The 14644-nt window shown below is 42.9% G+C and overlaps 1 protein-coding gene across 1 annotated transcript in view; it reads right to left on the bottom strand.

Annotated features, from left to right (window-relative positions):
• CTHRC1 (collagen triple helix repeat containing 1) overlaps positions 1 to 9687 on the bottom strand; it is a 50363-nt gene extending 40676 nt beyond the window's left edge. Inside the window, exon 1 of the mRNA XM_073632084.1 lies at positions 9388 to 9687. Within this exon, the coding sequence (XP_073488185.1) occupies positions 9388 to 9516 (129 nt within the window). The 5' untranslated portion in view covers positions 9517 to 9687. The remainder of the gene's footprint in view (positions 1 to 9387) is intronic.
• Between the last annotated feature and the right edge of the window lie 4957 nt (positions 9688 to 14644).

Here is a 14644-nt window from a genome sequence, read left to right as displayed (position 1 = left end):
GTCTTGCAAAACGCTCTCAAACCAAGTTTCTCTCAAACCAAGGTTTTAACTGTATTCTTAGCTCAAAAAAGTAGCTTCTGTTGTTCTCAGCCTCTTCCAAACGCCATATTCCTTTATATTGGTGCTGCGATGCAACTCCCTATTAGAAGGTGGCTACCTTCGTTCTCCATGGTCCCAATGTATGTAGGAACGTAGCCACCCTCTCTTGCACGCTCCTGAGATGGACTAGTGACTATGGGGTTTGTAGTATGCATAGAGCAGTGCATGACAGCTGTTCCAAGCAAACAGAAGTGAGAGGGAAAAAAAGAGGTTCACATGCTCACAGAGGATGTTTCCAGGAGGTAAAAACACACAGTAAGATATTATTTTGTGAAAAATAGATTACAGCCCCATTAACTAGTGGATTTGTATGGATTATTTTTGGAGAATAAGAATTTAGTTTAGTGTTACTTTAATGTGAAAATTGTAGACACCACTTACTGCCTTAAAGCGGAAGTAAACCCATCGTTTTAATAGTGTGAAAAAATTGTTACATTCCTGGCATGGGAAAAAGAAATCACCGCTCTAAGAAGGTCAATCAAGAACCTCTCCTCCAGATTGGAAGCCTCAGGTGCCGGCGATGCTTGTAACGATAAGTTTGTGAGAAAAGTCCTGGACAGCCGCACTCAAAATGATAATCGCCTTTATTAATAGAATCAACAAAAATACATGCCACAGCAAGAAGTACAGGGAAGCTGACACGTTTCACACTACAGTTAGTGCTTAATCATAGCTAAACCTCACAGGAATGAATCTTACATATATACTAGTGTTCATTAATCATGTGTTCAGGAGATTGTTTAATTACTGTACATTCAATTAACAAACTTGAAAAAGCTGTGAGCAAAGTCAAAACGAAAACCCAGATCTGTGTAGTTCAAATAGTGCTTAAAAAGGGTTGAAGAAATTGAAAATGTAAAAAATATTTAAAAAATGTGTAATAAATATAAAAAATGTGTATGAATAAAGTGAAAAATGTCCATAAATAAGATATATACTAAATATATTATAGTGTAATAAAAAGTGAATATATATAAAGCTATGGGCTTATATCAAAGCATGTGCATTAAATGTGGAATAAAGAATGAAAAAAAATATATACTGTATATATATATATATATATATATATATATATATATGTTTATTTAATAAAAACATAATAAAGGGCTATCAACCCAAATAAAAAGAAAATATATAGAATCTGTGCTAAAAAAGAAAGGAGAAAGATAAAGACACATATTTGGATGTATGCGTCTGTGTCCATCAAAATCTTAGATGGGAATAGGATGCAAAAGTTATGTAAATGTAAGAAAAGAAATATAAGATGTGTAAAGCATAAATTGTGAGGTTAATCATAATAGTGGGACACATCCCACTCAAAGTTTAACCCCAGTGGGATTCTGGTGTTTAAAGAGAATATCCAGAACACTTCGCGCTTACAAAGCGTCCTGAATAAATCTCCCCCTCTCTTTGGGGGCTTTGTGATGAAATAAAGGTGATTATCATTTTGAGTGCGACTGTCCAGGATTTTCTCACAAACTTATCGTTACATTCCTGGCATGCCGGAAATGCTAACTGTCACAATAGTTGTGCTCTCAACCATACTGTCAAATCATCCAATGGCTGGTGTCATAACTGATCACATGTGCAGCATCATAGCTATGACTAAGCACTCCTTGTAGTGCGAAACGCGTAAGCTTTGTTCCACTTTGCTGTGACCTGTATTTTGGATGTCACCTTATTGAATAAAGGCAAATATCTTTGGAGTGCGGCTGTCCAGAATTTCTTTGATGTCTATGTGCAGCATCATGGCAGATGAAGATTAAACAGAGGCCAAGATGGCAGCTTCCTTGGCTGCAAACGATAGGAGGGTTTACTTCCACTTTAAAAGAGAAATGTTTTTTTTCTTTTTTAGAAATCATACTTATCTAGGTTGATGCAGCGTTGGTCCGATGCTGCATCAATCCCCCACCGGCTCTAAAGCCTTGTACACACGATCAGATTTTCAGATGACCATTCATCCGTTTTTTGTTGCATGCTAGTCTCATGTCGAAAGTGGAGAGGTTACTCACCATATGAAAATTCTCGTACGACAGAATACAACTTCAGAAGTGCCGTAATGTGTTGAATAGTTTTGTATGTATTCTTTCGTTTCTGAACATGTGTAGTCTTGTTCTTTCGATTTTTTTCATACAAAAAACGTACTAATTAAACCAAAATCAGACATTGTGTTCATATCCGACAAAAATTTTATAGTCCACATATCCAGCTTTTGTCATAAGAAAAATCGGAATCGGCTTTCGAAAGCACCGTACTAACGATCCGAAAATCTACAGATCAGTCATCTGGCGAAATTTTACTTCCGATTTTCGCATCGTGTGTATGGGCCTTTAGACTAAGAACCGAGCGATCAAACGCAGCTGATCTTTCGGTTCTCAGAGCTCCCTGAGCAGAGAGCTGGTGAGTGTCAGTCTCCGCTCTGTCCCCCTGCGCTCACTGGAGCGCTGAGCTGTGGAGGGGGTGGGAGCGGTTGGCTCAGCCTCTCAGCGGCTCGCTGAGAGGTTGAGCCGGGTGCCGGTCGAGGCTCCAGGGTGGATCCCGACCATATGGGCGAGATCTTTCCCCAGCCTGGACCGGCTCTGTGACATCAGCTGACAGCGGGCTTCAGCTCACTGGCTGCTGAAAACGGGTCACAGGAGTGCAGAATGAACTGCACTCCTGTGATCCACAGGAAAAGTATAGCCAAACGAATTTTGGCTGTACTTAACTCAGGTCCTCAGCTGCACCCAGTCTTCTTGTCATCACTTCACAGGAGCGGATCCGGGGGGGGGGGGGGCAATTTCCCCCCAAGAAATTAGATGTGGGTGAGTTAGTGGGCAGCTGAGAGAGCAGGTGGGTCAAGCAGCTGAGTGGCTCGGAGGGCGGGTGATAGAGCGGGGGCTCCATGGGCGGCCAGCTGGGCGAGTGAGGGAGCGGGCGGGCAACAGAGAGCGGGCAGGCCAGGCAGCTGAGCGGCTCGGTGGCCGGGTGAGAGCAGGCGGGCCGGGCAGCTGGGTGGCTCCGTGGGTGAGAGGGCGGCTGGCCAATCAGCGAGCCAGCGGGTGGGGGAGCAGAGACATGACATCATCTCTCACTGCCCACCCTGCATCCCTGTAGTTCCACCCTCACTGTGCAGGCAGCCGCGGGCAGCAGAGAGATTACATCATCTCTCTGCTGCCTGACTCTGGGAACAGCAAGAGACAATCCCCACCTTAGCAGGAAAGTGACACAGCAAGTGAAAATCGGCAACGAGTGACAGGTGACGTGGCAAGGGACAATCCGCAATGTGTGGCAAGTGACAGTCCGCAACAAGTGGCAGGTGACATGGCAAGTGGCAGTCCGCAACTTGTGGCAGGTGATGTGGCAAGTGACAATCCGCATCTGGTGGCAGGCGACTTGGCAAGTGACAATCTGCAACGTGTGGCAGATGACGTGGCAAGTGACAGTCCGCATCTGGTGGCAGGTGACGGTGGCAAGTGACAATCTGCAACTTGTGGCAGGTGATGTGGCAAGTGACAATCCGCATCTGGTGGCAGGTGGCGTGGCAAGTGACAATCCGCATCTGGTGGGAAGTGACACACTCAGGGCTCCCACTGATTCTGCATTATGGTGAGTTGAACTATTTAATTTTATATAATAATGTAATAATAGAAATAATGCGCTTCAATCATCCTGACACCATAACAACCATGGTGCCGGGATGATTGAAGGGCTAACACCAGCCATTTCCCAATAAATTGCCCGCAAAAAAATTTCTGCCAGTGCCCCTCCCTAGACTAGACTCTGTATCCGCCCCTGTCACTCCATAAGCCTCTGCTTGAATTTGTTAAAATTGGTAGTCGTGTATTTTTTTTATGTAGCACATCCCGGTTATGGACTGCATATGAACTGGGATCCCCCACTCCTACACAGCCAGGCACACCAAATTTTCACAAGCACCCAGAGTCAGAGAATAGTCTGTGACTTTGTTTTGTAATTTATTGAGGGTTAATAACTTGGATAGGGATGGGAGGTTATGGGGTGCCGATTTGACTTCAGGGAAATCTTCCTATATACACTTATATACAGTCTCCTCCACTTTCCTTCTGCACAATCACTTGCTTGCTCCAACTGAATCACACTGATTTATCTGACAGGCTCCCAGTCAGATTAGCAATAGGCCATTACAGGCAGGAACTCGCAGCCCCCTTTTTTGTGTAGCACAGTTGTAGGGAATCAGCATGTAACTCCTCCTCTGTTAAAATAAAATAAAATAAATATATGTGCATGCGCTAAAGGCTATAAATACGTGAACAAAGGATATAATAAATCTATACAATATTGAAAATTACAAACAGTGTCAAACGCCTGTGAAGAAAGTGACTAAAATCCACAATTGAATATATGAATAAATGGTAAAAAAAAAAATGTGAGAAAGAAAAGAAAAAAATCCTTTAAATAATTAACAAAAATATATAAGTGCTACTTGATAAATAAAGTGTCCGAAACCAATTCATACAAATGAATATATCTCAGTCCAAACCATTCACAAGAGTATATAAATCAAAGTGCACAATAGTGTCCAAACAAATAGCAGGCATTCCTCATGCTTGTATTTATGAAAAAGTGCTAAATATTCCTCATGCTCTTCTTAAGAGATGTGCACGTTATGGCATGCTGCAGTGCTCTCCAGTGACCCCCAATGGATAATGCGCTCACCTTAGAGCGTGTGACACAGTGGCTAAACAGTGTCAAAACACGCATTAGAGCCACTCCAGGGCTCATACAGGGTCTGCTGGTGATGATCTGTACCACGCTCAAATGGTGACATATATAAAAAAAAGGAGACTCATAGCATAATACCGCCAGGAATTTATTTGAAAAGCCATAAAAACAATCCCTGCAGGAGGGTACTCACAATGCTTGGGTGCGTCAGTGCACCATCCTATCCAAAGTATGCAATACAGATGAATCCTGTGGTGTGCGGTGCGGTGTACAATCCTCTGCCTGTCTGTGTGTAGAAAGCTCCGTCCTGTCCCTCCCCTACGCGTCTTCGGCACAGGGTATACGTGCCTTCATCTGGGGTATTGCATACTTTGGATAGGATGGTGCACTGACGCACCCAAGCATTGTAAATACCCTCCTGCAGGGATTGTTTTTATGGCTTTTCAAATAAATTCCTGGCGGTATTATGCTATGAGTCTCCTTTCTTTTATATATGTCACCATTTGAGCGTGGTACAGATCATCACCAGCAGACCCTGTATGAGCCCTGGAGTGGCTCTAATGCGTGTTTTGACACTGTTTAGCCACTGTGTCACACGCTCTAAGGTGAGCGCATTATCCATTGGGGGTCACTGGAGAGCACTGCAGCATGCCATAACGTGCACATCTCTTAAGAAGAGCATGAGGAATATTTAGCACTTTTTCATAAATACAAGCATGAGGAATGCCTGCTATTTGTTTGGACACTATTGTGCACTTTGATTTATATACTCTTGTGAATGGTTTGGACTGAGATATATTCATTTGTATGAATTGGTTTCGGACACTTTATTTATCAAGTAGCACTTATATATTTTTGTTAATTATTTAAAGGATTTTTTTCTTTTCTCTCACATTTTTTTTTTTTTGCATGTTGCATGTTACCATTTATTCATATATTCAATTGTGGATTTTAGTCACTTTCTTCACAGGCGTTTGACACTGTTTGTAATTTTCAATATTGTATAGATTTATTATATTCTTTGTTCACGTATTTATTGCCTTTAGCGCATGCACATATATTTATTTTATTTTGGCATATACACAGTATGGAACGTGGTTAGTGTGTGCAGCTGAATTAGGTTAATTTATTCACATTGGAGGCATTAACCCATTTGTGGCTCACAAGATTTTAGCACTATTTTTTGGGAACTTCTCCTCTGTTGCCACTGATCCCAGCACCACATGCAGGGTGCCTGATGCACTGGATTCCAATGGGGTTTTTATTTTTTAGAATCAAGTGATTAGAGCCAGAGGCTTTAATTGACTTAAAAGAAGGGTGGGCTCGGGGCGCCCTGAGCCCACCTGGTTGTGTGACAATGTTGAATCAATATTCACTTTGAGCAACCGACTGACCTACCGACCGGGGGGGGGGGGGGGGGGGGTCGTTTGATGGGCGGTTTCCAAAAATGAAGCACCAGCCGCCACTGCTTCACTGCCCAGCTGCCCCTTTCACCAGCCCACCCGAATGCCTCTTCACCAGCCCACCCGGCTGACTCTCTGGGGATTCTAGAGAAAGGCTGAAGACTTAAGCACACCGCTGTCTTCAAGGGAGACTGGCTGCATGTGGCAGTCTCCCCTTTTGTTAGTTCCCACAGTTTTGCTTTACTCACTCTGTCCTCTCTCTTGCTCCTGTGCCTCCATGAAAAACTTCCTGTGTGTTCTGGCAGGATCCTTCCAGCACCCGAGCTCAGGCCCAAGGCCGGACATCCCCGCCCCCAGATTAGGGGGCACCCCTAAGGGCCACGACAACCTCCTCAACACTGTATCTCCATCTTCCACCCAACTGTCCCTGCTGGCATGGCTCATGTCTATTTATGGAGTGATCTCAGCCCCTTGCCAACCTACCTCTGAGGCCCATAAATATTCAAGGCAGCTCCTCCTAACCTCAACCCTCTAATTCTAGAAGATTCTCCAACCTTCTAGACCAGGAGGAGGCACCAGAGAGCTGCCAGGATAAGTCACCCAGCCCTGAACCTTAATAAACCCCTGACCCAGATTCAAGAGACTTATTTTACCATGAGCCAGTAAATTTACCTGTATTCCTAGCACACACTAGAGGGTGCTACATTTAGTTTTATGCTTTCTTGTTTGTTTTTTTTAACAAATAGATAGTGACTCTTTATTTAAAAAACAAAAAACAAAAAAAACAATCAGTCTGCCCGTTCAGGTTGACGTGACAGTGGGGTTAATTTACTAAAGGCAAATAGACAGTTCAATTTGAAAGGGTAGTTGCACTTTGCAGTGGGATTTTCCCCAGAGTTTAGGGAATTAGGTAAAGCTTTGCTGCCTTCCATCATACACTCATGAGCAAGGCAAACATGTTGTTTTTTTCCCTGCACGTTATTGGGTATTCTTTACAAAGTGAAATGTCACTAAGCTCTGGGGAAAGTTCCTTTGAGAAAGTGCAACTTCCTCTGCAAAGTGAACAGACTATTTGCTGTTAGTAAATCAATACCTCTGCCTCCCAATAGCCAACCCACCCAGCAAGGTATAATCACTGATCACTGCTCCCTCACCACCTCCAGCTGGGGTGGAGGACATGGCCTCCCCTGTGTAATGGTGCTTGGGCTATGCAACCAATCACCGGACACAAAGACTGTTAAGTATGGTGGGAAGTAAGGTCATTTATCTGTCTAAGCACAGACGCCATCCAGCATCAGAGCTTACTCAAGGTGAACTCCTGCTCAAGGGATTTGCCAAAGCAGTGTGGATTGGTGAACAGACCTTCCTGGAGGACAGGCTTTCGAGACACCTTAACTCTCTCTTTAACTATGTAACCCTGCAACAGCAAGGTTGACCTAAAAGTTTACTAGAGTTTCTGCTGATTGTCCAGGAAACACACCAAAAATCTGCAGCAATTTCTTCTGGCACTGGAATCTCAGTGATTCATGCAACAAAGGTTCCTGGTGAAGGACAAGATGAGTAGACAACAGAACAGGGGTTAGTGTATGAATTTAGCATGTTAGGTTAGTGATTGGCTAATTGGCTGTTGTAGAGTTTCCATTACTTCCTATCTGGTGAAAAAGTTGTCCCCAACCTGTTCACCAGACAGGGGTTAAGTGTCACACTATACTGTATTGTCATAACTTGTGGCTACCTGACTACCACATCTACCTATATGGCCAAAAATATGTGGAAACCCCTCCAAATTATCGGGTTTAGAAATTTCCAGCGAAGGCTACTTTAAATGCTACAGCATACAAAGACAGTTTAGACAACTGTGTGCCCCCAACCTTGTTGCAAGAGTTTGGAGAAGGCTGTTTCCTGTTCCAGCATGACAGTGCCTCGGTGCACAAAGCCAACTCCACAAAGACATGGTTTCAACACTATCCACTAGACTAGAGGAACCTGAGTGGCCTACACAGAGCCGCAGACCTATGATACCTTTTAGAATAATAGGCACAGTGCATCAGTACCTGACCTTACAAATGCTCCTTTAGCTAAATGGGCACCAATTCCAACAGAAACACTTCAAAAACTTGTGTAAAGACTTCCCAGAAGACTGGAGGGTTGTAATATCTGCAAAGGGAAGCGAGTGGGCAAGCTCATTTTAATGTCCATTGTTTCGGAAAGGAATGTCCAATAAGCTTGTCCTGTATATGTGGGATGGTCAGGTTTCCACAAAATTTCGTTTTTTATTGTATAAGCAGTGCTGGAGGGTTAACTGTTGGAGCATTAGCTGTTAAATGGAAAAAGTGGGGATGTATTAAAGCCCACTAAGAATGTGTGTCCCAGCTGTTAACTTTCATTTATTTATTATAGATAGTTATATAACTCCATCAATTTATGCAGTGCTTTATATATATATTATTCATTCACATCAGTCCAGCCCTCAAGGAGCTATGGTCCTCAATCTAAGGTCCCTAACTCGCATACATACTAGGCCCAGTTTAGATAGGAGCCAATTAACCTACCAGCATGTGTCTGGAGTGTGGGAGGAAACCCAAATACCCAGAGGAAACCCACGCAGGCATAGGGAGAACATGCAAACTTCAGGCAGATATTGTCATGGTTGGGATTCAAACCAACGACCCCATTGCTGCTAGGCATAAATGCTAACCACTTAGCCACTGTGCTGTCCATGCTCTCTATTTCTCTGTGATATATGAGTGACTATATGAGTATAGAATGGCCAGTACCCTAGAAGATTCATCCAAAAAAATCTCACATTTTTCATAATGACCAACAGAATAAAAACTATACCTGATTCGTCAATTGCTCATGGGCCAGTAATGCCAAAGTGGACATTATGTGCACCCTTTGAGATCACCTCTACTAATCTGTATCAGAGGCCTCCTTGGGCTATGACTGTGCTCACGAAAGTCATCAGACACTTGTCCACATATTTCCCTAGAGTGCAGCACCCTAGGCCCAATCTAGGCTCACAGACCCGGGTGCAGGTCCTGTGTCAATGGTAGGCCCACCACATCTTCAAAACTACAGCTGCTGTATACGTCTACCATTGCATGTTCCATTTTAGCTCTTTGTGAAAGCTGATATCCTACAGGAGAAGGTTGGAGATGCTCAGAGGTAAAAAGAATGGATGAAAGAAGATTTCACTCACTCTGTCCAAGATTTCCAGGTCTTTCTGACGAAGGGCTCTTTGTTTCACCTTTAGGTTGTCAGGCTCAGACAGTGAAGGGAGAAGAAGACATGATGTGCCCAGAAGAAATGCAGTCCAGAGTGACAACATCTTAGGAGAGGAGTAAGTCCGGGAGCTTGGAAGAAGTTTGCAGCCTCAGTGCTCAGTAGAGCTGTCTTCAGAGCAGTGAATGGATGGAGTGAGGGGGGAGAGGGCTGCAGCTGAATCATACACTGTCTGCTTCTACTGAAGGACTGTGTGTTATTACATCTATGGCTAGTCAGCCTCTAGGGGATATAGGAATGTTCAACTCTTCAATCTGAACTCCTCACCATGTGCAAGCGCAAAGGACCAACAAACCTTTTTATTGTCATTTAGATCACAGCAGGATGTGCACACAGAGTTACTATAAAATGCTTGCATCTTTCCAATATTATTTCGGAGGTCACAATAAAGGAAATTATCTACTTTTTTTTTTTTTTTTTTACACAAGGTTGTCACTAAATTATATATTGCTCACACATGGCATGGGTATATGTGAAATTACACCACAAAATACATTCTTCTGCTTCTCTTGAGTACGGAGAGACCACACGTGTGAGACTTTTTGGGAGCCTAGTTGCATACAGGACCCTGAAAACCAATCACCGCCATCAGGCTTTCTAAGGGCGTAAATTTTTTATTTCACTCCTCACTACCTATCACAGTTTTGGAGGCCATGAAATGCCAAGATAGCACAAAACCCCTAGAAAAATGACCAAAAAAAAGGCATGTTGAATATTTTGCAAATCTCGCTTTTTGTCACAAAGTTTTGAAAATTGAAAAAAGAAAAAAAAAATACATTTTGCTTTTCTTTATTCATTTTCCAAAACAAATGAGAGCTGAAAAATATTCACCATGCCTCTTAGCAAATACCTTGGGGTGTCTACTTTCCAAAATGGGGTCATTTGGGGGGTTTTGTGCTATCTTGACATTTCAGGGCCTTCGAAACTGTGATGGGTAGTGAGGAAGTGAAATCACCATTTTACACCCTTAGAAAGCCTGAAGGCAGTGCTTGGTTTTCGGGGTCCTGTACGTGGCTAGGCTCCCAAAAAGTCTCACAAATGTGGTATCATTGTACTCAAGAGAAGCAACAAAATGTATTTTGGGGTGTAATTTCACATATGCCCATGGCATGTTCGAGCAATATATCATTTAGTGACAACTTTGTGCAAAAAAAAAAAATGTTTGTCATTTTCTCGAAACTTGTGGCAAAATATAAAATATTCCATGGACTCAACATGCCTCTCAGCACATAGTTTGGGGTGTCTACTTTCAAAATGGGGTCATTGGGGGGGGTTTGCGCTATCTTGGCATTTCATAGCCTCCAAAACTGTGATAGGTAGTGAGGAGTGAAATCAAAAATTTACGCCCTTAGAAAGCTTGAAGGCGGTGATTGGTTTTCAGGGTCCTGTACGCAACTAGGCTCCCAAAAAGTCTCACACGTGTGGTCTCTCCGTACTCAAGAGAAGCAGAAGAATGTATTTTGTGGTGTAATTTCACATATACCCATGCCATGTGTGAGCAATATATAATTTAGTGACAACCTTGTGTAAAAAAAAAAAAAAAAAAGTTGTAATGTTCACGAAACTTGTGGCAAAACATAAAATATTCAATGGGCTCAACATACCTATCAGCAAATAGCTGGGGTGTCTACTTTCCAAAAAGGGGTCATTTGGTTTTTTTTTAACTGTCTTGGCATTTTATGCACAACATTAGAAGCATATGCCACACATCACCCACTCTTCTAACCACTTGAAGACAAAGCCCTTTCTGACACTTTTTGTTTACATGAAAAAAGAACATTTTTTTTTTTGCTAGAAAATTACTTTGAACACCCAAACATTATATATTTTTTTAAAGCAAAGGCCCTACAGATTAAAATAGTGGGTGTTGCAATTTTTTTTTCTCACAGTATTTGTGCAGCGATTTTTCAAACGCAATTTGTTTGGAAAAAAAAACACTTTTTTTGAATTTTAATTCACTAAAACTCACTATATTGCATAACTGTTTGCTAAAATATAAAAGATGATCTTATGCCGAGTACATAGATACCAAACATGACATGCGTTAAAATTGCGCACAACTGTGCAGCGGCGACAAACTACCTACATTTTTAAAAGCTGAGATATGAGATTTAAAAGCCTTTACAGGTTACCACTTTAGATTTACAGAGGAGGTCTACTGCTAAAATTATTGCCCTCAATCTGAGATTCGCAGTGATACCTCACGTGCATGGTGCAATTGCTGTTTACATATGACACGAGACTGACGCTTGCATTCGCCTTTGCATGCGAGCATGGGGGTGTTTTTTTATTATAAATATCCGCTATGATAGCAATAGGTAGTGACAGGTACTCTTTTTTGAAAAAATTGGGGTCTATTAGACCCTAGATCTCTCCTCTGCCCTCAAAGCATCTGAACACACCAAGATCGGTTTGATAAGATGCTTTCCAAATTTCCCAATGGCGCTGTTTATATCCGGCAAAACCAAAGTCATGAAATGCTCGTAGCTTCCGGTTTCTTAGGCCATAGAGATGATTGGAGCCTTTCTGGTCTCCGATTAGCTCTATGGTTAGCTAGCAGAACCACCGGCTGCATTCTCAGGTTCCCCGGTTGGACAGGAGAGCACGAGAAAACCATGGAAGATGGCAGGTGGGGGCGGGGGGGAATGTTCCCTCCCACTGCTTGTAAAAGCAGTCTAGTGGCTAATTATCCACTAGAATTGCTTTTACATGAAACCGCTGGCTGAAAAGAACGATACAAAGTTGATACATTAACCTGCAGGCATCATTCTGATATAACCACTCAAAGTCCAGCAACATACCAGTACGTTGCTGGTCCTTGTTGGGCATATATTGTAATGTTCTTTTTTTCATGCAGCCTGTGGGCTGCATGAAAAAAGAGATTGATCGGTGGGTATGCCCACCATTAGAATACCGCCCTGCATCCACCCACTTCTAATGATGGGCATACATGCACCTTTTTTCTTTTAACTGTGGTGGTGAAATCACCTCCTGGTAAGCTGGAGATGCTGATTTACGTATCGTTAGAGTAAACCCTATAAATATAAATAAATTTGTGCTGCAGCTGAATGGCATACCTGAAAAGCAAACAATGGTAACAATAAAACATTAGCTCAATAAAACAACTTTTTTTTTAGTGCAATCTGTGCCGAAAAACAGAGTGAAAAATATATGTCGAAGCATGGGGGCAATCCGCCCCTCCACCCCTGCCCCATGCTTCAGGCATATATGCTCTTTTTTTTAACTGTGGTGGTGAAATCACCTCCTACAGCGCTGGAGTCGCTGATTTACGTATCGTGAGAGCAAATGCTGTTGCTGTCAAGATAAATAAATCAGTGCTGTAGCTGAATAGCGTACCTGCAAAGAAAATAATGGTTAACAATAAAACGCAGTAAACAGTAAAGTATAGGAGAATTACATACCTGCAAAGCAAACATGATAAAACATAGTAGCAATAAAACAATGCAGTTAAGCATAAAATACAGTAAAACAGAGCAGAACAATAGAGAGAGAACAATAGAGAGAGAGAAGAATAAGAAAATTACAACTATTCTTGGCTTTTTTATTATATATATATTTTTAAAACTTTATTTATTTATTTTTTACACTTTTTTTGTAACTGTAAATGTTCCAGGTTCGGGTCTCTAAAAATGTGATGGCATCTTTGGAGAAAGTGTGTCCTATGACTGTGCAGTGCTGTACCCTACGCTAATGCTCCACTAGTGTGTGGTAGCAACGGAAACATTCACCTAATGCAGAGACCAGGTTGGCCAGGACAGGAGAAACAATAAAAACGGGTGTCACGCCTGTATCCGCGTTTCCTACAGACATAATATCTTTTTTGGGGTGTTCGTTGGGTAGGGGTACCAGGGAGGACATACGGAAAATGCCTCTCATGCAGCCGACTCACTGCATTTGCATTGGGAAGTTGGGGCACAGCACTGTCTGGAAACAGAAGGGCTGTGATGATCTCTTCCTGGAATTTTTGGAAGGATCCAAGTTGTCCTGACGCTTTGTATAGCGCATAAGCGTTCAGCAGAGCCAATTGAAATAGGTAAACAGACACTTTTTTGTACCAGCGTCTGGCTCTACAGGCAATTAAGTATGGCGCCATCAACTGGTCATTGAAGTCCACCCCCCCATATTAAGTTGGGAACGAGCAGCGCACTTTTTATTCTGCATTCAGGCGCCCTTTACCAATCTGCAGAGGATTTCTTGCTTTCTAAAGCATAAAGCTGACCTGCGGCAGCAATGTCTCTGGAACAAAACGTACAGTTCTTTTCATTTATTTAATGCACTGAATAAAAGCAATAATGCATATGGAATAAAATGTACTTTTCATTTATTCAATCCCTTTGTATAAACAACCACACTTCTTCCTAGCCTTGTCAGCCCTCAATATCCTGCCTGAGCTGAACAGCAGCTGTTCCCAGTGTGATGTACAGAGGTTTGAGGTAAGCTGTACACTCTTTAGGATTGCCACAATCTGCCTTTCATCAGGCACTTCCCTAATGGCTGTTTCCATGGAACATAAAAAAAACTCAATTGGCTGCAGAAGGTTTGTTTATTTCAGGAAGGGGGTTCAAACGTGAGCTGAACTGCCAGAAACTAGTGAGGGCCCCCCCCTGTACACAGCTTTGATGTGTTTAGCAGTTACCTTGGTCCACATGTTTATACACGCTCGATGTGCTACTACCTCTGCTCCATGTGCACCATGGTCTGCCTTTACTATACAAGTCAGTATGGGCTGGGGATGTATGGGTTTGTGCTTTTCACAGCAAATGTATGCTTTGTCTTTTTTTAGGAATTATGCATTTACCTAATGCACTTAAATATGGCTACATGCAAGGTCCCTAATACAGGGGCGTATCCATGGAAAAGAGCACCTATGGCAAGCACTGATATTGCACCAACGTCCAAACATCTGACTTCAGAGCTCCCCTCACATTAGTGTCCTCAAAGCTCGCCTCACATCAGAGTACTCTGAGCTCCCTTCATACTAGTGTCCTCAGAGCTTGGGAGGCCTGGGGTGACGCAGAAAATGCCCTGGACTGGGGGGGGGGGCAGAGGAGGCCCTGGACTGGGGGGGTGTGGAGGAGGCCCTGGGCTGGGGGGGGGGGTGCAGAGGAGACCCTGGGCTGGGGGGTGCAGTGGAGGCTCTGGGCTGGGAAAGG

Source organism: Aquarana catesbeiana, linkage group LG05 (assembly GCF_042186555.1).
Source record: "Aquarana catesbeiana isolate 2022-GZ linkage group LG05, ASM4218655v1, whole genome shotgun sequence".
NCBI lineage: Eukaryota > Metazoa > Chordata > Amphibia > Anura > Ranidae > Aquarana > Aquarana catesbeiana.
This window is presented reverse-complemented; position numbering and strand designations above follow the sequence as displayed.